The 25,743-nt window shown below is 35.1% G+C and overlaps 1 protein-coding gene across 2 annotated transcripts in view; it reads left to right on the top strand.

Annotated features, from left to right (window-relative positions):
• The window catches only part of LOC136039835 (protein rhomboid-like), a 171,741-nt gene that overhangs the window by 18,912 nt on the left and 127,086 nt on the right, over positions 1-25,743 (top strand). Inside the window, exons 2-4 of one of the 2 annotated variants that reach the window (XM_065723750.1) lie at positions 2,721-2,836; positions 6,663-6,861; positions 17,739-17,762. In XM_065723750.1, the coding sequence (XP_065579822.1) occupies positions 6,691-6,861; positions 17,739-17,762 (195 nt within the window). In that variant the 5' untranslated portion in view covers positions 2,721-2,836; positions 6,663-6,690. The remainder of the gene's footprint in view (positions 1-2,720; positions 2,837-6,662; positions 6,862-17,738; positions 17,763-25,743) is intronic. The other variant, XM_065723751.1, reaches the window with a different exon arrangement.

Genomic DNA, 25,743 nt, shown 5'->3' with positions numbered 1-25,743 from the left:
CCCGTGGAAAATTCCCCCCGCATAAAAATTAAGTTGCCACAGAGAAGTATGAAAAATGAAAATAATGAAGATTAGGAGGAATTTTGGAATATTTTGCCGATATTCCAAAATATAGGCAGAATATGTGATGTAGAATGTTTCATAGTATTTCAATTCAATTCAATTCAATTTATTCAAATAAAACTAGAATATAACACGAATAATAATAAAGATCCTGGAAGCGAACTTGTTGAGGACCATAACCACAAAAAATTGAAAATGAAGAAGAGAGAAAAAAAAAGAAAAGAGAAAGCATGGGTAACTAAAGCAAATTGAATAAGAATTTAGAGAGTTATAATATCAAAATTTTAGTACATTGTTATACAACGTGCGAAAACTTGTGGATAGCTCGACACTGGAGGGTATTATATTCCATTGAAGTATAGATTTATAAATGGGGGATCGCTGGGCGGAACTAGAGACACACTTGGGGACAATGAAGGAACGGTTGGATGAACTGAGACAGAGGCCTTCAGAATTATTAATACTAAAATAAGATAATAATTGAGGAGGAAGATTTTTATGGTAAGCGGAGTATGCAAGGTATAGATTTAATTTTTTGATGATTTGTTCAAAAGGGATAATACCAAAATCGGAGTACAAGTCCTGGGTGGGATATAGTCGGGGCAGCCGAAAAACTGCTTTGATGGCACGGTTTTGGGCAGATTTTAATTTATTGGTAACTGAAGGAAAAGTGTTGCCCCAAACAGATCCACAGTATGAGATATATGGGTAAATAAAAGAGTAATAAAGGTTGACAAGGATATCGGGAGGAAGAAAATAATTCGCACGATTAATCATACTTACCTGTCGCAAAATTATGGCTCTGATGTAGGACACGTGTGTTGCAAATGATAGGGAGGAGTCTATGTGGACACCAAGAAACTTGGCAACTTCGACCTGTGGGAGAAGATTGGTAGAATATTTTAGGCCAAGTGCTTGCTGAGCTTCATTTTGTTTTTGTAAGGGGTTCGAAATAATACAACCTGACTTTTCTTGATGTTAATGGTCATATAGTTAACAAGACACCACTCCTGTACTCTATTCAGAAGGATTTGAGTAGAGGCGACGACGGATGGTAAATTAGGTGATGAAAAAGTTGCTATCGTCAGCAAAAAGTACTGGGTGCACTGATGGACCCAGGTTCGTAACCAAATCATTAATATAAAGGATAAAAAGTATTGGGCCAAGAACAGAGCCTTGTGGGACGCCCCTTCGGACAGGTAGGGGATGTGAAGTCAACCTGCCCAGACTCACACTCTGTACTCTACCGGAGAGATAAGAGCCAAACCATGAGAAAGGAACTCCACGAATCCCTAAGTTGTTGAGTTTACTTAATAGAACACTGTGATCAACCATATCAATGGCCTTAGAAAAGTCCAGAAATGTGCCCAATATAGTATTTTTAAGGTCAAGTTGGGAACGTATAAACTGTGTGGCGCCTATTAGTGCATGAGCAGTTGAAAATTTGGAACGGAAGCCATATTGATGAGGAGAAATCAACGAATCTGAAGAATGAATCCCAAATAAAAAGGGAGAAAGACGTCGGAATATAATTCTCTCGATCACTTTAGATATAACTGGGAGAAGTGAGATTGGACGATAATTACTTATCTCAGACGGATCGCCTTTTTTATGAATCGGGATAACAATTGCTGATTTAAATATTTCTGGGAAGACTCCATTGGTCATAGACAGGTTTGCTATGTGCACAATGGGTTCACAAACATAGGAAGATACGGTCCTAAGAAGCTTATTACTTATGCCAAAGAAGTCAGGTGTACTACTATTAGTACACCTGACTACTATTAGACTACTATACTACTATTAGAAAGGTAGACCCGTCTTGGATCGAAAAAATAGCAATTTGATTGAATAAAAACCTGGAATCGAAGAAAAAAGGAAAGTTTTAAACATTGCCAATTTGAAAACTTCGAAAATACATTGAAAAAATAAAATTTTTCCAAGAGCATACTGGGCTTGATTTAGAGTTATCCATAAATTTAAATTGTATCTTCTTAAGCATAAGAAATGCATTTGTGTATCTCTATTTAAAGGGGGATTATGCAAGGATTTCCCCAATGTTTGCCAAAAGTATTCTTGGGAAAATTGTTCGTCAAAAATATACCTTTTTGTTTTTGACCCCCTCCCAAGAAAATATCTCTGATCCTCATTTTCGTAAGATTTAAACCTGTGTTAATCAACTAATGTCTGCTCTGTCATGTTCTTTACAAGTCGTATACTTCTAACAGATCAAAGTTTGTTTTGTTGCATTTATGGAATTTTTTTTGATCGCTGGGCTTTTATTCATATTAATTACACCTTTTGTGGTTTTGACCCCCTCCCAGGAAAATATCTCTTTTCCTCTCTCCGCAGGCGTTAAAGCTATGTTCGTCAACGAATGTCCGCTCTGTCGTGCTCTTTGCAAGTCGTATGCTTTTAAGAAAAAATTATCTTGGCGTATTCCGGATTTTTTTTTTTTTTTTGATTACTGGCTTATTACTCACATTCATTACCAACAAAAAAGTTTAAAAATAGCATTTTCATTTTTCGAATTAGAAGTTGAAATTTTTCAAATTACAAGGCCTGGCCGCAGTGACTTTGTTATGTTCTACCATTCTATTTTAACTCTTCATTTTATCCATTAAATAAATTTGTTATATATTAATTTCTTTTTACAGGAATTCGCAATTTACGTTGAGTAATAATGATGAAGAATTTAAATATGATTGTAGTTCTAAAGAACATTGTTTGTTTTCAATAGCTTGAAAAGGAGGATACAATGTCTCACTTAGTGGTAAGCCAATTTTTCACTCTAAGGGAGGATTGATAATACAGAAATGAAATCTGTGTTTAAGTTCAGAATTCAAAATGTATGACAGTACATTCATATGATAATAGTAATAATATTTATTACGTACAAACATACAAAAGTATAAACAGTGGAGTACAGGAGAAAAAATTAATAAACAAAGCAAAACAAACACGTAACTCAAGAATAGTAAGCACAACAAAGCTAATATAACAAATAAAAACAGTATAATAAAATAGACTGACCAGTAGAACTGACGAAGTAAAGCTGCATTGATAACTAGAAATATTTGCAAACACAGTATAGACCGCTGCCCATGTTTCGCATTCATCATGTTCATCAATTATTTTTAACCCACAAAGGTAACACTATGGAGAAAAGAAAAAGCAAACGAAATTAAGAAAACGACCAAAAAACTAAACACATATCCTACATAATACATAAATAACAAGAGAAAATATAACTAAACTAGAAAGATAACTTATAAGAAGAAGAAGATTATGGCACCATCGCCATACAGGGAATTATTCTTACAGAGAGATTGGACATAACTTGAAAGCAGTGGCTGCTGTTCATTTTTGTTGTTGTTGTATCAACGGATTTTGTTTTATTATTATATTGAACAAACGAAGAGTAATAGCAATAAGTAGTGTAGTAAGAACATTGAAAGGACTTGAAGCATAAATGAGGAATAAACTATAAATCACTAACACTAAATCCAGAAAGGCTATATTTAAATATTTCTTCATGTTATTAAATCCCTAACACTCATCAATGGTTTTATTCTTTCGAAGCGTCCCTAAAGTTCTCCCCCTCCTCCTTTATATAGTTAGTACTACTCAAAATTCACTTGAGAAGGCTCAAGAGTTCAACAAGTTACTGTAAAACCTGCTTAGCTTGGCCACCTAAAAGGTAGAATTTCGCAACCTTTGGGACGTACGTAGTAGGTCGGTAATCACGGCTCGTACAAGTGGAAAAAGAGAACCGTTCAAATTTACGACGACCACAGGTACAAAGACCAAAAGAGACCTAATCGCTAAATATATATTTCACATGCTGGGAATCAGCCATATTCTCAGAGATTTCGTTTGGAGGAAGGATCATATCAAAAAAATATATGAAAATCCCCCCTCCGCTTGTGTAACGGTTAAGGTGAGATATATTTGTGGGCCATGTGGCAACATGGAAAGTTAAGTTGGAACAGGAACAAATTACCAATTTGGAACGAAAATAGAATTTCTTGTTTAAAAATACTTTAGACGAATGAAGCTTCCATATTAAAAAGCTACTATTTTCATTCCTTCCTACTGAAAAACTCTAAATCACGACCCTGCAAAATTTGCTTCTATAAATAGCTGACTTGTGAAGAAGTTTGTCACTAGAGCTCTTTTCTTTAAATTTTGCTGTTGGCTCTGCAATGAAAGCTCTCGAGGTTCTGTAGCAATAAAAATTTTCCACTAGACCGAGTTGAAAACAGAGAAAAAGAACGAGAATGGATTAGCGAAAAGGAGAAATGCTGAGAACGAATGAAGAACCGAAAACATGTAAATGTCTCTATAGGCTAAATGATTTAAAAAAAAAAATTGTGAAGTGGAGAGTTTTGAATATGTTTTGGTATTCACGGCCCTAAGGAATTTGAATATTAAAATCAGTCTTATTATTTTTGTACAAAGAATGTTTGTCTTCATCTCAAAATTAGATTAAGAATATGGTAGAAAAAGTATAAAGAAAAAAGTTGGCACGGCACCAATAGAATAATTAATTATTAACGGATTATACACGAAAGGTGAACGTAGTATTGTTTTTGTAGGCAAATGTTACGCTTTTGAATTTGATGGGGAAATTGTTGGAATGTAGAAATAGGCTTAGTCAGAATGTACTCAATGGCTGGAAGTAAAGATGATAAAGGTGGAAGTAAAGGTAATCCAGTTTTTCACCCTGGGAATTTTTGTTGCCATGGTGAGTGAAACCATGAAGTACTACGTGGATGGAACGCTTATAATAGCTTTTAATTTTAACTTAATGGATTTTGCCTCAGCTCACCAGACTAGAAGTACCAGACAAGTGTAAATCCATCAATACTTAATATTGAAAGGTAATGTATAATTTTTTTTTCCACTTGTGCCGATAAGCCAATAGTTGCTATTGCTTACCACACTTAGAGACTATGGTAAGCTGTATTTGATTTTGGTAAGGTAATTGAAACGGAAATACTAAAAAAGGTGGGGCCAAATGCTTAGAAATTTGAAATGTGACAAAGATTATGGTAAATCATAATAGAAATAATTACCAGAGTGGGATGTCTCCAAAGTTTACATTTATATTTTCCAGCGAGACAAGAAATTCGACTCAATCAGTGCAAATAACGAACTATGCGATTGTTTTTTAAAGAAAAACAACTAGATGCTATTGTATTATAAGCCATTACATGCAGGCTTAGTCAAGGAGCATGGACAATGATAAGAGAGGAAATCCAAGCTTGTCTCTGAGAGACGAAAAAAAGTGATGCTATATGATGCTATATAGTGATGCTAAAAGTAATTAATGATACTTAGCAAAAATATTAAGTTAATTACTGAAACCTAAATAAAAAGAAAGAAGAAAAAGTGAGGCAATTTTAATGGTACTTAGCAAAATCGTTAAGTTAATTACTGAAACCTAAATAAAAATATTAGTTGTGCTTTTTTGCTTTTGCTTTTCTTAGGGCCGAAAACAGGATAACCAAGTTTTTCAGAAGATCCTAGTAGGTATATTCGTGTGCATTTTGATTACCTATCCTGTGTTCTGTGGACTAACCTAGTCTTAGCTGTTTATAATTCAGGAAGAACTGCTGCTTTCAGATACATCAGGTTGGATCCAATAAAACTTACACCTTAATTGAAGGTCTAATTTTTTTTGAAAGTTTAAATTTGAAGGTATAAATAATTGATGGTCTAATTGAACAGGATCCAATTTGTCTTCTATTGAAATTAAACTCATTTTTCATTTTCCTGTTTTACTTGGTAATGGACCACTCCACTGTCAATGACTTTCCTGGTTTCAGGTGCCTATCAAACTGGTGCTAGAACGCTTGAGTCGGCTCTGTTATCAGTCTTCCAGGTTTCTTAAGGCTGAATCTTACAGTAGTCCAAAAGAGTAACTTTTAAGACATAGACACCCAAGTGATTGAGAAGTATGATAGATATTATTTGGTCCTTCTAATTAGTGGTAGCTTTTTCATAATCTTTTCTCAGAGGGTGCAAATGTTTTAAGCATGAGAATATAGAGGGTCCCAATATAATGGAACCGGGTAGTCCTTGTTTGCCAACCGATTAGGGCCAGGTGAGAAGTAGGTCGTCAAAGAATGGGATGGGAGGTTGATGTAAGGAAAGATCTAGAGATAAAGAAATGGAAATCTCTTGGGAGGGTGTAATCAGGGATGGAGGAGGAGTCTGTGTAGCTGAGTTGGCCTTAGGCGGCTTGATGCTGCAGTGAGTTCTTAGTTGTAGTAGCTTTAGTAATTATTATTACCAATACAGTTTTTAATAGCAGACATGACAGCTACCCAAACTGTTACTAGTTTATTGTGACACATGCATGCACGATAAATATTTTTTGAAAAAAACTAATTTAAGATTTTGGTTAAATCAATTCTGAATGATGGTTAAACCTTTATTATAAACGAATTTGGATGATTCAATTGGTTCCGAAATTTATTATTAGCTGAACCTAAGAGCAAAAACTCACTATGAATGGGTCTTAAGGCCTACCACAGCTAGTGATACCGGAATGTTGTTTTCTAGTTTAAACTAGTTTTTCTTTTATGTTTTAGACTGACAATGGAACACGCATATCTTTAAATGAAGTTTAAGATAGATATTACTTGTCTGAGGAAAACTATGTATTTATTGTGGAGAGGCCAGCTCATGAATATGGATTCGCTGGACGAGATTGTGGCCGTAAATGATGATTATGATGAGGGAGGATCGCTTTTTGACGAATCTGAAATTCGGAAGGAGCTTCTTACGGATGTAAGTGTGAACTAATTTTTAATGTCTTGCTCTAACTTTAACAGAGCATGCAATTAAAATGTAAATGACTCATTAGTAGGCTGGAAATAACCAACATGTGAGGGAAATTTCAATATTAATCTACACGTCTATTTCTTTAAAAAAAGTTCATTTTTATGATCAAATACCCACATTTTTGCCTATTTTGGCAAGTTTTTCACAAAGTTTTCCAGTGAGCTAAATCACCAGAAGGTCCTTGGAGGGAGGGTCTAGACCTCATCAATAAGTAATTTTGGGCGTCATTCTGCATAAATTCAATCTTTCTCTTCTGAGTCTGCATTGCTTTCCTACGTTTTTAGGTGATTCTTTTTTCGCGTCGCCATGGTGTTCGCAATAGTCTCTTTTCATTACTTTCTGTGTAAAAACCATTTGTAAATAAAAGAAATGAACTTTCGCGAAGTTTTTATTGGAGATAACATATATTACAAAAATATAAGACTTTATAAGAAGTATTTAAAGGTAACTTGAAGATGATTTTCATTGTCACTTCCTCCAACCTTTGGTACACCCTTTTCATCAATAACACGCTGTAACTAAATAAAAGAAAAACTTAAGACAAATATATTGACCTCTAGGCAAATTTGACGATAAACTTTAATTCATTTTCATACGGAATAACTTTGCTGAATTTATTATTCATGTTTGAAAATCGATAATTTGCTTTTTATGTTTGAAAATCAGGCACTGTGTGTCAACATATCTGGAATATTCATTTTAACTAACTACTTGTATTTCTCGTTGATTATGCGTGACTTGTTTCAAATATCCCTGGAAAAAGTGACTCACCTCTGTACTTACTGTAGTTATTTTGTTGAATAATATTCATTAAAATCATTTTCATAATTTTATAAATTAATTTTATAATAGTCCATAATTGAATTTCTGTAAATATAATAATTATTCCATAATAGAAAATTCTTTCTGTTACTATGGTGTTTGAAAGTCGCGTAGCTGTTGTATTGACACATTTAATCTCTAAGAAAAAGCGGCTAATAAGACAATGTTATTCCTATCGACCTCTGAATCTATCCATCTATTTTTTAAAGTGTCTTATCTTATGAATAGGAGCCCAAGAATTGCACTATAGTGTTCTTAATTTCTGTTTAATCTCCAAAAAAAAATACTAGTAAGACAAATTTTATTCGCATTGACCTCTAAATAACTTCTCCATCTATTTTATAGTTGATTCCTTATAGAAGAATCCAAGAACTATTCAGTAGTGCTTTTAATATCTATTTAATCTCTGAAAAATAATATTAATGAAAAAAGCTTATTCCCATTGAGCCATGAGTAATTTTCAGCAGCCAATTTTAACCGAGTCTATTCTGAAAAATATTTGAGAACTGTCTTCCTACTCAAGTACGCCAGCAAATACCATAAATTGTTAGGTATATCCCAGCAGATAATTGGAAATGAAATAAGACTTTAGTAAGCTAGTTTTTGAAGAGTTTGTATGGCCTTGGATTATTATTATTATAATTATTTCTTTTCTGTATAGCTTGAATAAAGAGATCGCAGGCTTGAAAATTTTAGCTTGATCTTTGGAAGCTTAGCTTCAAGGAACTCTGTCTAATCTAAATCAAGCAATTATAAACTAGTACAAAGCTACCCACTCTAGTCAGAACTGCTATTTCATTTTTATTTGGGGGAGAGGTGTAGAGTCAAAAATATTTCTTGGGAGAGAGCCAAAAAACTTCCTGTTATTGTCCGATTTCCACAAATGTTGATTTCCCTGCAAATTTGTCGATTCGTTTGATTGGATATTTTCTAGTATTCTCTATGTATATTTTTTCATATTTTCTAATGGGGTATTTTAGAGCTAAAAAACTTCCTGTTATTGTCTAATTTCCACAAATGTTGATTGCCCCGCAAATTTGTCGATTCATTTGATTGGGATGTTTTTGAAAATCCTCTATATATATTTTTTATATATATTCTGATTGGATATTTTAGAGCTAAAAAACTTCCTGTTATTGTCCAATTTCCACAAATGTGGATTCCCCCGCAAATTTGTCCATTCGTTTGATTGGATATTTTCTAGACAAAAAAGGTTAGCCTTTAGTACAAAAAAGTGGAATTGCAGAAAAAATTGAACGCACTGTCGATAAGAATACAATAAGATCAAGTCAGGAACAGGGAAGTTTGATGTTCATTTATGAAACAATCGGATATGTTCTTTTTGATCTAATTGAGGGATTTTTGCTTAAACTTTACTGGCAATAATGGGAAAGGTCACAAGTAGCAATCTAGTAATTCTGATGGAGAGCAGAAAAAGTGAAACTGACTTTAGAACCATTTATCTTACATAAGTCTATGGTATAACCTGTTTCAGGTTGGTATATGCACTTTTTAAAGGTTTGGAATAAAAAGCGAAGAACAAGAAGAAATTCAAGTGGGCTTTGCTCACTGCTTTTTCAAAAAAAAAAAGATATTTCTGTAGCCTGATAGGAATTAATACTGAAATATGTCGGACAGAGTGCGAATTTGAATTTAGTTCATTAATTCGCTGAACGTCCTTGTTTTATTTGAAGCACCTGCATTAAAAAAAGTTTTTTTTTTATTTCACTTCCTTTGTGAGGTCCTAAACAACTCCCTCTTTCTAGTCAGGTATTGATCAGAATGAGTTATGGTAGCTTTTTAAAAGAAACGTGAAGAATTTTCTGACTGTATTTATGCATTCACACAAGATTTCTCTCCGCCCTGTTTCTTTGACGCAGTGCCATCTTAAAAACAGAAAATAGATAGATGCCGTAAAAGTATGATAAATGAAAATTAAAGTGAGTGCATTTAGGCTAAGATAATAGATAACAAACCATGGATTATTTGACGAATTTTGGTTGGGTCCCATATTAAACTTTATTAATCGTAATTAATTACCTATTACTATTTTTTCTTCAAAACATGATATATAAACAAAAAAGTTACCATCCTCATCATTTACAAGGACTGAAAAGGCTCGAATGTTTGACCCTTTTGTTAATTATGAACTTTATGATACAAAACTGGGTGTGCTCTACTGGGATCATCAGAAAACATCTGGACTCTGATTGTAAAAATACTTGGGGGAAATACTGTCTTCAGATAAACGTTGTATAGCCCCACATGACTCGGTGGGTATTACGGACACTTGCCAATTTTATAAAGAAAAGATAAGTTACTGCATTTTCTGTTATTCATCATATGTGATTGATCAATGTAATACAAATGTTTTAATGGTCATTAATGAATGTCGATGTCTTGAACGCACTCCCTAATTCAAACTAATTTAGTGATATAGAAAGAAAATAAATTATAGTGCCTTCAACACCATGTTGAAGAAAAACTAAGAAACATTTTCTTAGTCGAAGGAAAACTAAGAAAAATCAGGTAAGGAAGCAGAATTTAGTTTAGGAGGTCGTCGAAAAAAGCTTGAAAAAGGATAGCATTAAAACAAAAAAAAAATCTTCTCTGCATGTTAATACTATACAAACAACTCACTGCAGCACCTTGACGCCTATGCCCGACACTGCCGAAGATGCCCTTCCTTCATTCCAGTCTGTCCACAGCTACAGTTTTTACTCCCTTCCGTGATCTTTCGATTTCCTTTCAACCCCATTCGAGTATCTCCTTCTTTTCGATTGTTCCCAGAAGGGTTGTCAAAAAGTATGATTTTTGACAATCAATCATTCTTCAACCGATCGACCGACTCATCCTTGACCTAGAAAAAATAGCACAGTGCACCTCGGGTATTCTACCTTTTACGTCTTTATTGTATCAACCATCCTGTTAAATCTTTCATAATTCTTGATTTAAGTGACTTGGTCTTCTTAACACTAATTTTCAAACTTTTTCTTGTACCCTGAGCTTTTAAAAGCTCAATAACTTCATTCACTTCGCATACATATCTATGTAATACACTCAAATCATCTGCATAATTGGATTCTAGGAGAATTTTGCCTTGCCATTTGATCCCGTGCTTTGCCATAGCCTTTACTGTGATTATTCAGACCAAATCCATCAGAATAATCCGTATGATCCTCATAACAGCACAAACTTCTTTACTCCATACAAACCTTATATGCCCAAAAGGCATAACTTGCAATTCTTGCCTTGAGGGCTCTGGGGATTGGGGGGGTGGGCTGTCATCCTTATAGACAGAATTTCTGGACCTTTCAACAACGTTGAACAAACTGGCTATCTCAAAATTTTGATTGGATGTGTTTGGGAAAATGGTGGGCGTCGAAAGGGGGTTGCCCTCCAATCAGTTTCTACTATTAAAAGGGCACTAGCCTTTTCAATTTTCAATCGAATGAGCTCTTTTTGAAGCTTCTATGACAATCAGTAGCGATCTCAGAATTTCTGTCAGATGCATTTCGGGAAAACACGAGGTGAGGGGGGGGATCCACCCTCCGATCACTCTTAATCTTAAAAGGGCACTAAAACTTCTGACTACCAAATGAGCCCCCCCCCCGAATTTTATACGATCACCCTTTCTGTATAAACCTTATATGCCCCTTGGGCATAAATTATAAAAAGCCGTTATCATCTTCAATTATATAATATCCAGACCTTTCAAGTACGTTGAACAAAATGGCTATCTCAAAATTTTTATGGAATGTGTTTGAGGGTGGGCGAGGAGGAGGGTTAGTAGTCCTTTCAATTTCCAATCGAATAAGCTCTTTTCGAAGTTTTTCCGACAACAAATGGCCATCACAAATTTTCTATCAGATGCATTTTGGGAGAATACGAGGTGTTGGGGGGGGGGGGGTATCCACCCTTCGATCACTCTTAATTTTAAAAAGGGTGCTAGAACTTCTGATTACCAATCCAATTAGCCCCTCCAAAGTTTATACGATCACCCCTTGTATATACCTTATGCCTCCAGGGCATAACTTACGCCCTTGCCCCAAGGGCATAACTTACACCCTTGGCCTGTCTTTTACGATCACCCTTTCTATATACCTTATGCCCCCAGAGCATAACTTACACCCTTGCTCTGAAAGGCCTGGGAGGGTTGTCATCCTCCAAGACATAATTCCAGACATTTTATTTACGTTGAAGAAACTGGCTAGCTCAAATTTTGATTGGATGTGTTTGGGAAATTGGTGGGCGTGGGAGAGGGGTTAGTTGCCCTCTCATCACTTTCAACGATAAAAAGGGCCCTACTCCTTTCAGTTTCCAATCGAATGAGCCCTTTTCAGAGTTTCAACGAGAGCTCTTTCGATATGAAGTGCCCTGGTATAAGTCCCCCAAAAATCAAGGAGGCACACTCGTGCCTCTATAAAGAGGCGACACACGACAATGTTAAGCGATCTTCGGTTCCAGTGGTCGCAGAGGGATGGGGAGGTATGCATTTCGTAGCCCGAGCTCCAACTAAGAAACCTACAAAATTTCATCCCCCTCCAACTTTTCCTTCATGGGGAAAATCTGGCCGAAATTTCGACCCGTCAACCCCAGCCCCCCTTTAACGTTGTCCGATCGGGCTGAAATTCACAAGTTAAGGTCCCCTAGGGCCCAGGAGCTTATCCGCGAAGTTTCAGCTCGATCCGATAACTCCTTCCCTGTTTTCCAGAAACCACGCATTAGCTACTTAATTAACGCATTTCTCTCCATAAGAGCCCATGTTAATTTGAAATTTTAAAAAGTTATTGAGAAGTTATATTTACACACATGTAAGTGATTAGCTCAGTCGGTAGAGTGTGGGACTTTTAATCCTCTGGTAAGGGTTCAAGTCCCTTACGGGCGGTTTTTTTTAACAACATCAAAATAAAAGTGTATAATTTTGATAACACCTGGACAGCTTATCAATTGAGAGATAACAGAATATTAGCTTCTTATGAGCAAAAGAAACATTTCGGTCATTCTATCTATTTTTTTTCTATTTTATACAATGATTTAAAAGCGGGGGGGGCGGCAGCGACCCAAGTTCCTCTCCTAATTCCTGTACGAGGAGTACAGGAATTATTAAATTACATCCACCATGGATTGTAGAAAAACGTACAGAAATAATATGAAAAAAACTTCGTTTTCTTAAAGAGTTAAAGAGGCTGCGTCCCAAAGTCGAACCTTAAAACGTACATGAATTAGAAGAGGCAGTTGGGGGGCTGCCGCCCCCCAAACCCCCAGCTTTTAAAGACTTTTGTACAGGTTTTTTGTTTTTTTGCTAACCCCCCGCTCTTGGCTTCGGAAAGGCCCTCTTTTAATTAACAAAAAATTGAAATGAATGAATAATGGAATAACTTCGAAAAATGTTAAACACAAGAGGACAGGAGAACCATTGCGCCGAAACTAGTAATTAGTAACAATGAAGTCCCCCCACAAAAAAAACCTGTACAAAAGAGTCTTTAAAAGCTGGGGGTTTGGGGGGCGGCAGCCCCCCAACTGCCTCTTCTAATCCCTGTACGTTTTAAGTTTCGACTTTGGGACGCAGCCTCTTTAACTCTTTAAGAAAACGAAGTTTTTTTCATATTATATATATAAAATAATACATTGTGCCCACATCGCTCTTGACTTAGGCAGCACTATTGCTCTGCCTATGATAAGAAATGCTTAGAATATTTATGTGTTAGCGTAAGCTAACAATACTCTTGATTAGTTTTAAAGGTTTATTGAAAGGGGGAACATTTAACTTAGTTTAGGCTGATATTAGGCTTTTAAAGCTAAATTTAGGCTATTTTTGACATTACAATTGCGTTGTTAAGTTTTGTTTTGACTAGCCTGCCTATCCACGATGAAAACATCTACCCTACAAAAAAGATGTTTCAAGCAGCTGCAATAGTGATGTTTTTCCACTATTGAAAAAAGAGAACCGTGCAAGATTTATTTATATATATATATATATATATATATATATATATATATATATATATATATATATACATATATATATATAAAATATATATATATATATAATAATATATATAAGTAACTTAGTCTGATGTTGAAACTGCGTTCAATAGAACTCAATAATAACGCTTATTAAACTAGTTGTTGCAATCAATTATTATTATAAGCTTTGTTGAACTTAGGACAAGTTGAGTAAAGTTTTATCAATGCGTAAAGCGAAGAACTAACAACTAAAGCAATCTAGCGCAACCCAGCAAAATCAAAGGTTAATCGTGTATGCGACTAACCCTATTTACGGAAAGGTTATAGTTTTATTTACTATTTTTGTGCTAGCTTTAATCTTGGCCGAATATTATAAAGAAAAACAAGTTGCTAAACGGATTCTAATTCTTTATATTTACGTTTTTTAAAAGCTAGCGCAATGTTTTGTAAGCTAGTCTAGCCCTTGACATGTTAAAACCAGAAGAATTTTAAAAACAAAATAAACAAACTTACTTTCTGAAAGTTTTAGATTGGATCCAGAGAAACTTAAACCTTAAACGAAAATATAAACTTTGAAATTGTTTTTTTTTTTTTTTTAGTTTTTTCAGTTCGGCTGGGTAGTCCTTCACTGGTAATGTGCAGTTTCTTATATCTAGAAAACCCATGTTTAAGCGCTTGAGGTACCTCACATATCAGCCTTCCATACTCTTTGTCTAATTTTGACAATATAGACAATCTTTGACAATATATAATTTCGATGATGGAATTTTTTAGGAGTCGATCAACTTGCGTTATCTTTTTGGTTGGATTCAATTTAGTTTTTTTTTCGCATTATCCTGAATAACGTGTTATTTTGTGATTTGCAACATGATTTCTGTAACTCCATGCTAAAATATGCTTAAGCCTATTTTCCATATTCGAACACAGAAACAAATATCTGAATACACATATACACAAAAAAAAAAAAAAAAACACCTGAAAACATTTTTACAGTTTCCATAATATCATTCAACCAGCTATGTACCTTTTTAGTTACTTTTTCTCTTTTGTTTTTCTATGTGTTTAATCGAGTTAAACTATTTGACATTTGGCAACAAACTATATGACAACGTCTGCGGCTTTAATTTTCATGTTTACATTTATGGGTTAGATCGACTGTTTTTTGTTTCTTTTTGTATCCATCTTTTTTCTTCTTTTTTTTTTTTTCATTTTGACATGCCATTGACATAATACTTTCGGCTTTTGACATTCAAATTAAAGTATTTTTGTCTTACCTAAATTTGATCTAGAAATTATCCTTTTTTTTCTAGTCGAAGAGATCTAGAAATGTAATTGGATTCGGAAATAGTTTGGAATTTATTTTATGTTTACAGGAAAAATAGATTCTAACTTCTTGAATTTTCGGAATACATGCCGCAAAAAAAAGGATATTTTTAGAATCAAGCGAATTTTCTGGGTAGAAAATTTAAATAAAATATTGCTATATCCAAGAATTTTTCGTTAAGATTTCTTTTTCAGTGGAAACTCTTACAATAGAAAACACTCATATAAAGGACAATGTGATGCACTTGTCCCTTTTTGGCATCATTAGTTTCTAAAATTCACAATATTATAAAACTAGCGAAAGAACTTCGTCAGTTTTTTGCATCTCCCTTTGCTCTCCTGTGCCTTCGGCTTTTGTAAATAACGTGCTTGAGCCTTTGGCCCTTACAAATATACCCTGGGACCGCCTTTCCCTGCTCACTTCACTCGCTGTGATCAGCAGCATTGGGTTAGTACCCCCCTGTGCTTATATTCTTGATTTTGTGTGTTTAGTTATTTAGTTTCATGCATTTTGGAGAATAATCATAGCCCATTATCTTTGTAACTTTTTCTGCAAAAATTCCACGTTTCTAGCTTGAATAGTTTATCTGCAAAGTCACTGGGGGGATAAAAGTAGTAGTAGTAGTAGTAGTAGTAGTAGTAGTAGTAGTAGTAGTACATTTTCGTTTGTTCGGCGCGTACTGAAAGTTTCAGCTTAAAAATCTTTGCCGTTCCTAAGATATTGCTGATATCCCCTTTTGGCAACTTGCTTGCACGTAGTTTGTTTTGATTTACTTCTTTGTCCCACTTGACATTCCCTGGAAATTTCACCTTAATACCCGTGGGCTTAGAAGAACTGGTAGCAGTAATATTAGTTGTGGTATTAGGAGCAGCAGAAGTGGCAGCAGTAATAGCAGAAGAAGTAGTAGTAGTAGCAGTAGTAGCTGTTGTTGTAGTGGTGGTAGTAGTACTAGTAGTAGTTGTAATAGCAGCAGTAGTAGTTATATGCACTTAAGTTTCCTTTGTTCAACATCCCCCTCAACACTCCCTGAAAGTTTCACCATTATAAACTTAGCAGCAGTAGTAGCAGTACAGTAGTAAAAGGCACACAGAGTCCTTTGGTTGGTTCAATATCCTCTTTTTAAAGTTTCATCTCAATGCCCTTAGCCTCAGTAGTAGTAATAATGCTAATAAAGCGACTATCATATAGTCGTTGTGGTAGTAGGTGTATGCACATATTGTATTTCGTTACCTCGAAGTCCCCCTCAACACGCCCTGAAATTTTGAATCTATGACTTTAAGTCGTTTGGTTAGTTCAACATCCCCCTCAACTTACCATGAAAAAGTCAACTTAACTCTAAGCTACTCTTGATTTATTGCTGATACTACCTTTTGACAACTGCAAATAGTTTTTTTGGTTTATTTCAACACCCCCCTAAACATTTTCATAAAATTTCATGTTAATGCCTTTACCCATAGTGGAAATAGTAAATTAGTAGTAGAAATAGTGGCCGCAGTATGCATATAGTGCCAGCTTAATACTTGAAGGTGTTTCTGGGATATTGCTGAAACGCCTTTTTGACAACATGCATGCACATAGTGTATTTCGATTTAGTTGAAAACCCCTCCCTCTAAAATTTCCCTGGAAGCTTCACCTTAATATCCTTAGTCTCAGTAATAGTAATAATCGTATTAGGTGTAGTATTGGTAGTTGTAATAGTATGTACATATGTGCTTTTTGGTTAGTTCAACATCCCTCTAACATATGATGAAAGTTTGAGCTGAATACTCTAAGCCGTTCCTAAGATATTGCTGATACACCCTTTTGACAGCCTGCCTGCACTTAGTGTGTTTTGATTTAGTTCAAGACCACCTAAACATTACTTGAAAGTTTCACATTAATACCCTTAATCTCAGTAGTATTAGAAGTTGTAGTAGTAATAGAATGAGTAGTAGTGCCCCTCTTTCCTAATAGTATGACCCTCTATCCCAATAACAAATACAATATGTAAACACTGGGTAAATTACAAAACTTAAAACCCTTTTCCGAGGGGCTGTAGGGTGTCGTGTTATTCCCAGAGGCATAGTTATTTGACCTTTCAACCATCCTAAAAAAAAACGGTTGTCGTAAAGCTTTGATTGACTTTCTTTGGGGAGAATGGACGTGGGCTTGTTACTCTCCAATTACCTTTGACTCTTTGGGTACTAGAACTTTCAATTTCCAATGAATGAGCCCCTCCCGGATTTTCTACTATAAATCGTTTTATACGGAGTGCTCGGGTGAAAATAAAATAGTCATCTATAGATCCCACTTCGTTCTTTATTTAGGCAGTGCTATTGCACTGCCTATAATACGAATGCTAACCTCCGTCACCTATTACTAAGTTTTCATGATTGGCATTCATTGGCAAACAGATTTTTTGCTGAGAAATGATAAACTTTCTATAGGTTTTCTGATATAGGTTTTCTGATATAGGAATGATAACCTATAGGTTTCTATAGGAATCATAACCTATAGAAAATCTATAGGTTTTCTATAGATTTTCTATAGAATTTTTGCAGAGAAATGATAAACTTTCTATAGGAAAGTGATAAAGCTGATTTACTTTCTATTTCTTGATGTTTAGCTCTTCTAATACTTAATCCAAGGCTATTTGGGATATAAGTTTAGATTTATCCATACCTGTTCCTGTTATATACACTTTGGTTCACACGATTTTTTTTTTCAGAAATGGCGACAGATCTTCGATAAGGTAAGAATCTTCTTTCATCTTCTTCTTCTTCTTGTTCTCCTTGTTGGATTATCTGGAGCTAATGCGAGTACACTCTAGATCCTCTGCAATTTTATTCGTGGTCTCCGTTTCACATTATCGTAATTCATACTTTAATGCCTTCTCTGGGTCCCTTACGTTCCTCTTATTGCCGTAAGATCTATCGCTCAGAAGTTCTTGTTCAAATTCGTTCTGTTTTCTTATGTATTTTTGAAGACCACACTTCCATTCCATGACTTAAAATAACAGTTCAATGGGGACAAATCCTTTTATTACACAGTGAAAACATAACACAATCTCTGGATATTTTGGTCACATACACAGTGGCGAATACTGTCTGCTGAGGACGGCCACAGTGTATGTAACCGAAATATCCAGAGACTTTTTTTTAGTGTTTTCACTGTCTAATAAAAGGATTTGCCCCTATTGAACTGTTATTTGTACTTCTGTTTCTTTTTCTAAGCTTAAAGCATTTCAGCTAAAATTTCTAGCTCCGTTTCTGACTTTCCTCTCTAAGACAATTTCTGCTATTTCGCAAACTATTTTCCTAAAATTGTTCCAACATCTTCTTTGTGGAATTCCAATTTCTAGTTTCACACAACTGTTATTGGAAAGTTTCTCTCAAATTTTGATCCTGGAGTTTATCAACGTCATAACTAATTGGAAGGTAGCATAACTAATTGGAAGGTAAATTTCATCTTTAATTAAACTCTATGCGCTATTAGGTGATAATCTTTACTTTTAACATCAGTAACTTTACTCCTACCTACCCTAGTGTTCTGTATTGATCCTGCCAGTCTTTGTTTTGGGATAACAAAATCTATATAAAGTTGGCGGTCTTACTATCATGTCAGTACCGGACTAAGTCATGCCTGTTTTTTCGAATCTAAGGTCACCACTCCCCCTTCCTATTATATATCCTTTCTCTATATGAGCGTGTACTATGGTCCTGACTCTTATGCCTTCAACCTTCCTCTTGAGTCTCCAATAAACGCAAATTGAGCAATTATGCAACCCTAAAGTTAGGCGCGATATTGCTCGGTGCTGTAGTGAGTTATCAGTAGTAGCAGTAGCAAAATTACGCGTCATCCATGGAACGCGACACCTTTCCGCCTATAATTTTTTCACTTTGCTTGGTAGTAACGCTCACAATACAAATGGCCTAAAACCTAATTTTGTTCCGATCACCATAAGCATACAAAAATGTTGATTCTCCCTTTTATAAGCACTAGTTCTATCATGCTGAATGTATATAATTTTAGTTTTGAGAAATCAATTTTTATGTTCACTGTAAAAATCTATCCCCGGTTTAAACAATTTTTTAATGGGCCGATAATCCCTCACCAGTGTCGTGAGATGTGTCCATGTGCTCATGAAAAGTTGAGGATTTTTCAATGTTTCAAATGAATTGAAAATTGGAAAGAAACAAAATCAGGGGGAATCATGAAAAACTCTTTGATTTTTTAGGAAATTAAATACCAAAATCAGTTCTTTTCATCTGATCATCTGAATCATCTAAGGAGCAACATTAAAACTTAAAGCGAACAGGAATTATTCCATATATGAGGGGGCCTGCCCCTTCCTCAATCCCTCGATCGTTTCGCCTAAGTTTTTTAAGTGCTTTAAAAAAGCTTTTTCTTCTGATGAAACGGTCCTTGTGTTTCAGGTGGTTTTAAAGAATTGTGACAAAAAAGTCGGACTTTAGAATAAAGAGCGAGGATTGAGGAGGAGGTATCCCCTCTCATACGGTATAATTTCTGTCCATTTCAAGCTTTAATACTGGTCCTTATTTCAGTTGAAACTACTTGTTTTTTATTTAATTTGTGACCGTTTTTCAAACCGTGCCGAAGAAATTCCCCTCCCCCTCCATGGAAATTCGCCCCGGAAGCTTTCCTTCCCATGGAAATTCTCCTCTAGAAAATTCCCTCCCGCAGAAATTTTGAATCTATTTTGAAATCTATTTTGAAAATAGCTATGTCTGTGGAAAAAAATGAAGATATTAGACTATTTTATGATTGCACATGGTAAAGACTGTGATTCGAGGCTCTTTTCCTATTTCAAAAGTCTTAGTTTTCGGGGGTAATAGTCATCTATAGATCCCACTTCGTTCTTTATTTAGGCAGTGCTATTGCGCTGCCTATAATACGAATGCTAACCTCCGTCACCTATTACTAAGTTTTCATAAGTTCCCCCCGAAAAATTTTGACATTTTTCCTTAAAACAAATGCTTTATGTAAACAAAACATGGGTAATTCTATTACTTACAACCCTTTTCCCCAGGGGCTGTAAGGGGTCATGTCATCCTCAAAGGCACTTGATCTTTCAACTATTCTGAACGAGATTTCCATCCCAAAGTTTGAGGGAAAAAGGGGGCGTGGGACGGCTAAATTTACCTATAGTATTTTTGGTCACTTAAAAAGGGCACTAGAAAAAGGTAAATTTCTGTTCGAATGAGCTCTTTCCCGATCTTTTAGGACCATGGTTCAATAGGATCACACCTAGAAAAAAAGAAAAAAAAAGAAAAACAACAACAAATAAACACGGACCCGCCATCTTTCTCCAGGAAAAAAATTACAAAATTCCACTTTTTGTAGATAGGAAATTGAGATCTCTATAGTCTGTTTATCCTATATGCTAAATATGATAGTCTGATTTTCACTAAGATCGCCTTGACTTTTTGGGGGTGTTTCCTCCCTTTTTTGAAAATCTGGCAAATTTTCTCAGAATCAAAGTTTTTGATGGGTGATATTAAATTTTTTTTGATGGGTGATATTAAATTTAATGAATTTTGTATATTTTGAATCCTTTGATGTATTAAATGTTATCAAAATTCTCTTTTTTTGACTTTCCGTTACTATTGGGCTGACTCGCTACTTACGTACAGTTCCTTACCGCAAACTATTTAATTCTTTGGTCTTTGGATTAAGCTTTTAGTTACTAAAGAACTAAAGTTATATCTGGTAACTGGTAACAAAAAATAAACGTTTTGTATTATTTAACAGTTTTGTTAGCGTCATACTTCACCAAGAAACGATCCACTACTGGACTTGTTTATATTTAAACTAAACTTAGGTTTAAAACAAACCATCACAGAAAACTCATCATAAGAATAATAGCCAATTATGATAAACCAATTGAATAAAAAATCGGACGTTCCAATTAAAAGACGTTAAACTGGTGACGCTCTATATATTGATCCTATCCCTAGTTTGTCATATATTAAATGCCTGGAAAAAAACTCCCTTGATGAAGGTCTGTTCGTTAGTAATAGTAAAAAAGACTGAAACGTATTTTCAATTTTTCAACCCTCTTATGGTATTTATGCCGTGTAACACAAAATCTTTTGAATTTACGCAAGCGAAACAACAATCCATGTATTGTTATGAACATTTTGCATCCTCTGTTAGCCCAAGCATCATGAGTATTGTGTCTTAAATCTGTTGGGAGAAATTCCAGCTGCTTTGCGGGTCACTTCCTGACCCCCCAATGGAGTAGATGCCGTCGGACACGTGCCTTCTGCTGACCTTGTTTACTAACACCTTACCACGACTGTTTACTTATATCTTTCAATCTATTTCATTAATTCCCCCCTAATGGTCATCTCGAAAACACCTGGTCAGCGTAGCAGGAAGGTGATGAAAATAAGAATAAATACCGAAATATAAGGGAGAAAATGCTGTAACAGGATTTTGATGATTCTTGTAGGTCTATATCTGCCGCCTAGAATTAGGAAGTATTCTTATACAAAATTTCAGTTTGTAGCAGGTATGAGGACGTGTATTTACTCGGGGCTGGGTATATACACAAAATCAGCATATACAAAAAAATATTAAAATGGAATTAAAAGAAAATAGTATTTATTCTAGGATTTCTGATTTGATCAAGTGACTAGCCCCCTCCCTTCTTGCGAACGTGATTCATTTGAATTTGACCCGTTATATTGAAAATGTTGCTGCAGAATCAGTTAAGACTAAAAAAAGTTAAAAAGGGTTATCTGCCCTCATCAATCGACATAGTCTAGTGTTGAAAATAAATTTTTTTCTTTTTTTATATATAAAAGACTGGCTCCAAAACGCTTCAAATTTTATAGAATAATATAGGGTAGAATAATCATACAATAACCTAAATTAGAACAGAGAATAAGCACAGGGTAATCTTTTTTGCATTTAGGAGATGTAAATAAAAATAAAAAGTGATTAGGAAAATTTCAAGTTTTAACTCTAGTGTTTTATCTTTGGAACTGGAGCTTCAGTTTTTTCCGTTTTTCTTCTTTTTTTTTTTACTTGTTTAACTTTAACAGCTAACCTTCTACGTCGTGCATATAACTTAGCCCAAGAAAATTGTATCGATTTTAAAACGAGGGCTACGTCTATTTTACTGACTCTCCAAATCCTAGTGCCACTCAATGAGTATTATTCAGATTTTGGGGGGTCGTTGTTTGAAATTAGACTGTTTAGTAGGCTTTTTGAGGACATAACTTGCTTTTGCTGCTTAGAAATGGTTAGAAAGGGACCTTTCATTAACAAAAGTAAATTATTCAGTTTCATGGCTAAAGTTTCTAATTTGAATTTCAAAATATAAGATTTTGCGAACAGATCTGGTGTTGAAATTGTCTAACTCGTAAGAATATCAATTATAATGGTTTACTTAGACTGTGTTGGACGCCCTTTTCTTTCAATATTGGGCCGATAAATAAATGGTCTACCTATAATAAATGGCATCCAAAATACAAGTGTATCTCCGCTAGGATTTTTTCATCCGTGTCTTAAATAGTCAATGCCTTGACGCTAGTGTGGGAACATGTTTGCCACAAGATGTTCATTTTTATATTCAATAGTTTTTGCTGGAACTAATTACCTTTCCCAACTTAGACTCTATGGGAATATTTAAATTTTAATAAATATATTTTAGCTTTTTTTGTCACTTTTAATTTCAAAGTTATAATTTTGCTGGAAAGAATATAAAGGCTAATGTATAAGAATTTAGTTTATTGGGAGCATTGGTTGCATTGTATGTAAATGTGACCTAGGTACCCGGATACGACAGGGGAGTGTAGACCAGCCCCCTCTAATCCGCAAGATTTATGATTTTTACTATTTTTTCTCAATTTCAAAAATCTATTGTAATTTGCTCGTGATTTACTTTTCTTAACAAATTGGTATCCCACAAGGCCTGGCTTGGTAATAGCCAGGCATAATAATCCCACAATACCCTGGCTTGGTAATCCCACAAGGCATAGTAGTATCAGTGCTAAACATGTTTCGTACTTGAAACAAAAGGTAATAGCTTTCAACGTTCAAATTCTTATAGTCAAAGGGTCAGATATGATTTGTTAGATGCAAAAACATTCTAATGGCTTCAAAATCCTCTTATTCTTTAGTTAATATTCTTGAGTTAAACCATATTTTTTTGCCTCTAAACTTTGGTTAATAAAGACTTAAAAACGGCCTAAGAAGGTGTCATTTACACTTGAATTTTGAAAATTTTCCTATACCCTCTGCACAGGCCTGGCTCGATTGCGGAATAATTTTAGAGAAATTAGAACTATGAAAGTGACGCTTTATGCAGCTTTGTCCACCGTTTATGCAACGACAAAACTAGCTATCATGCATTTTTTTGATTTTCTATTTTTTACCTGACTAGCATTTTTTTGGTAAAGTACCGATGGGGAAGGTATTATTGCTATAAAGGTGAAGCAGATAGCAAGGTAGATATGTCTCTAGATGCCCAGCCAACTCAAGCTAGCCAGTTGACGCTGATCAAGACAATAACGTTATTAAAATGAATCTGATAACACATTAACCAAGTGGCTACCCAGGATTTGAAGTCTAAAGATTTCCTTGATTTTACCATTTTGTTGATATAATTTAGGAGGAATTTTCCCATGACTCCAAAACGTTAACTCCCACGAAATAAATTCCTGCGAACATGCCTGGACAAAACTTGACTGCTTAAACTTTTGAGTCCCTGGTAAGGGTCTAGGGTTGACATTACGGAATTTTTTAATAAGGCCGCTGTGAACATGAATGGTTTAATTTTTAAACGAAAACCCTTAGAATATGAGCATATGACTATATGAGCCTCCAAGTGATAGAGCTTGTGATTGGCTATCGTTTAATCAAGTTAAAATCAAAAGATATTAAGGTTGTTGTTGCAGCGATTCTATTTGTAGAGGCATCTATTTCATTTGGGAAGGATATGTGTTTATTAATATAAAAAGATGCCACTATATACTTAGCTCTTTTTTGTAATTTATAGATTTTGAGAAATGGGGTAGTTATAAAATCACCTGATTCCCCCACGTTCTATGATTAAATGGTGATTTTGAAATTCCTCGGTAGTACGGAAAACTGGCAAGCTTTCTAGTCTGATTCAGGACGCATTAGAAAGGTCTAAGGGCTTCTCAGTCGCCCAGAATCAAAGAATCGATTCATCAGGACTGATTGCCTTATTATAGGCTAGCTACAAAAGGACAATATGTCCACAAAAAATTCACTGGACGAGTGACAAATTCTAGTTTATTGATAATCTAGGATCAGAGTTGAACCAAGTGAAAAGGGTGTCCCCCCCCCGCCTTGCATTGCATCAGCCACTGAGTGTTTGCCAGTTATTATACACGGTCTATTGAATTGTTTTTGAATTGAAATTTTCAAACATCAGTTAGAATTTGTGTAGCTGGACAAGTTTTCTTCATGTGGCTAGCGATTCGTGTACTGCTTATCCAGGGATCATGGCCCGTAAGGGTCTAGTATTTATATAGTATATATTTTGACCGGGAGAAATATTAAAAAAATGGAGTAAAGATATTGAAATTAATTCTCTTCTCTTGGCACATCTAGTTCAAAACCAGGGGGGAGAATGTATGTAGTCTTTTTTGATTCGGGACTATCTAACATATGAAATGACAAAAACCCTGACTGGAAGATTTAATGTCCCTATTAGCGACAAGAAAAGTAAGTCATATTACCGTATTTACTAATAGGCGGCAACTTAATATCCTCACACAGAAGCAACCTTCTTTTATGTTGATCCATTTTTATCATTCTTTTCTATTCACACTCTGAAAAAGTTACAAACCCGTGCACGGGGTAACGGAGGGGGTTTATAATGGTTGCAACCCCCTACTGATACCAGATGTATTATCTGGTTAGTCGTAAGAAATTCTTGGGGTCCAGGTGCTTTTATATTAATAGTGACCCATGGTCAGTGTTTAGTGTCAACGTGTTGATGAGTCAATGATGATAGTCAAAGGGGGAGGCTTATGAAAAGCTTCTGTTGACAATGAATATCAGAAAAAGGCAAGGAAAGTAGTTTTGAACTACGGAACAGGAATCAGAAAATTTCAATTAAGAGAAGGAACTGGTTGAAATGTAGACGAGCTGGAAACTTGAAACTTATCGAAATTCTTATAGTTTTTAACCCCAACCACGCATTGCACTCTCGGCCGAAGGCAGTAAATCAGGAAATTGGTACCTGCTCTGCGCAGACAATGGGTCAGCATGCGGAAAGTTTTTTTTTCTTTTTCAAAAGTCAAATCCATTCACTCTACTGCTCAATTTTTCAAAAATTTCGGATTCAAAGCATCTAATTATCTAACCTTTCTGAAAATTCACTAGAGATGTAATTTAAGACCTCAAAATTACCGTGTTTTGGCTATCGGACGCTATTCTTTTTCAAGCCGTTTTGACGAAGCACATTAGTAGGATATGATAGCACATCATTTGATGGGGGGGGGATTCACCAAAATATGAATGAACAGGCAAAGTATTTAGTATTGCAGGAAAATAAAGAACAAAATCCTAAAAACCGTGATATTTCGGGTGGTGCTGGACCCCCAGACCCTTTCCTAGTGTGCCTGCTTAAAGTTTACCAATTTCTTGAAAAAAGGAGAAGATATTCTCCAAACACAAGCACAAGCAAACACAAATGCCACAGATTTGGTGCACCGAATGATACTGACTCT

This window comes from Artemia franciscana, chromosome 20 (genome assembly GCF_032884065.1).
Source record: "Artemia franciscana chromosome 20, ASM3288406v1, whole genome shotgun sequence".
NCBI classification, from domain to species: Eukaryota; Metazoa; Arthropoda; class Branchiopoda; order Anostraca; family Artemiidae; genus Artemia; species Artemia franciscana.
Note: the sequence above shows the minus strand (reverse complement) of the source record. Positions and strands in the feature narration are given on the sequence as shown.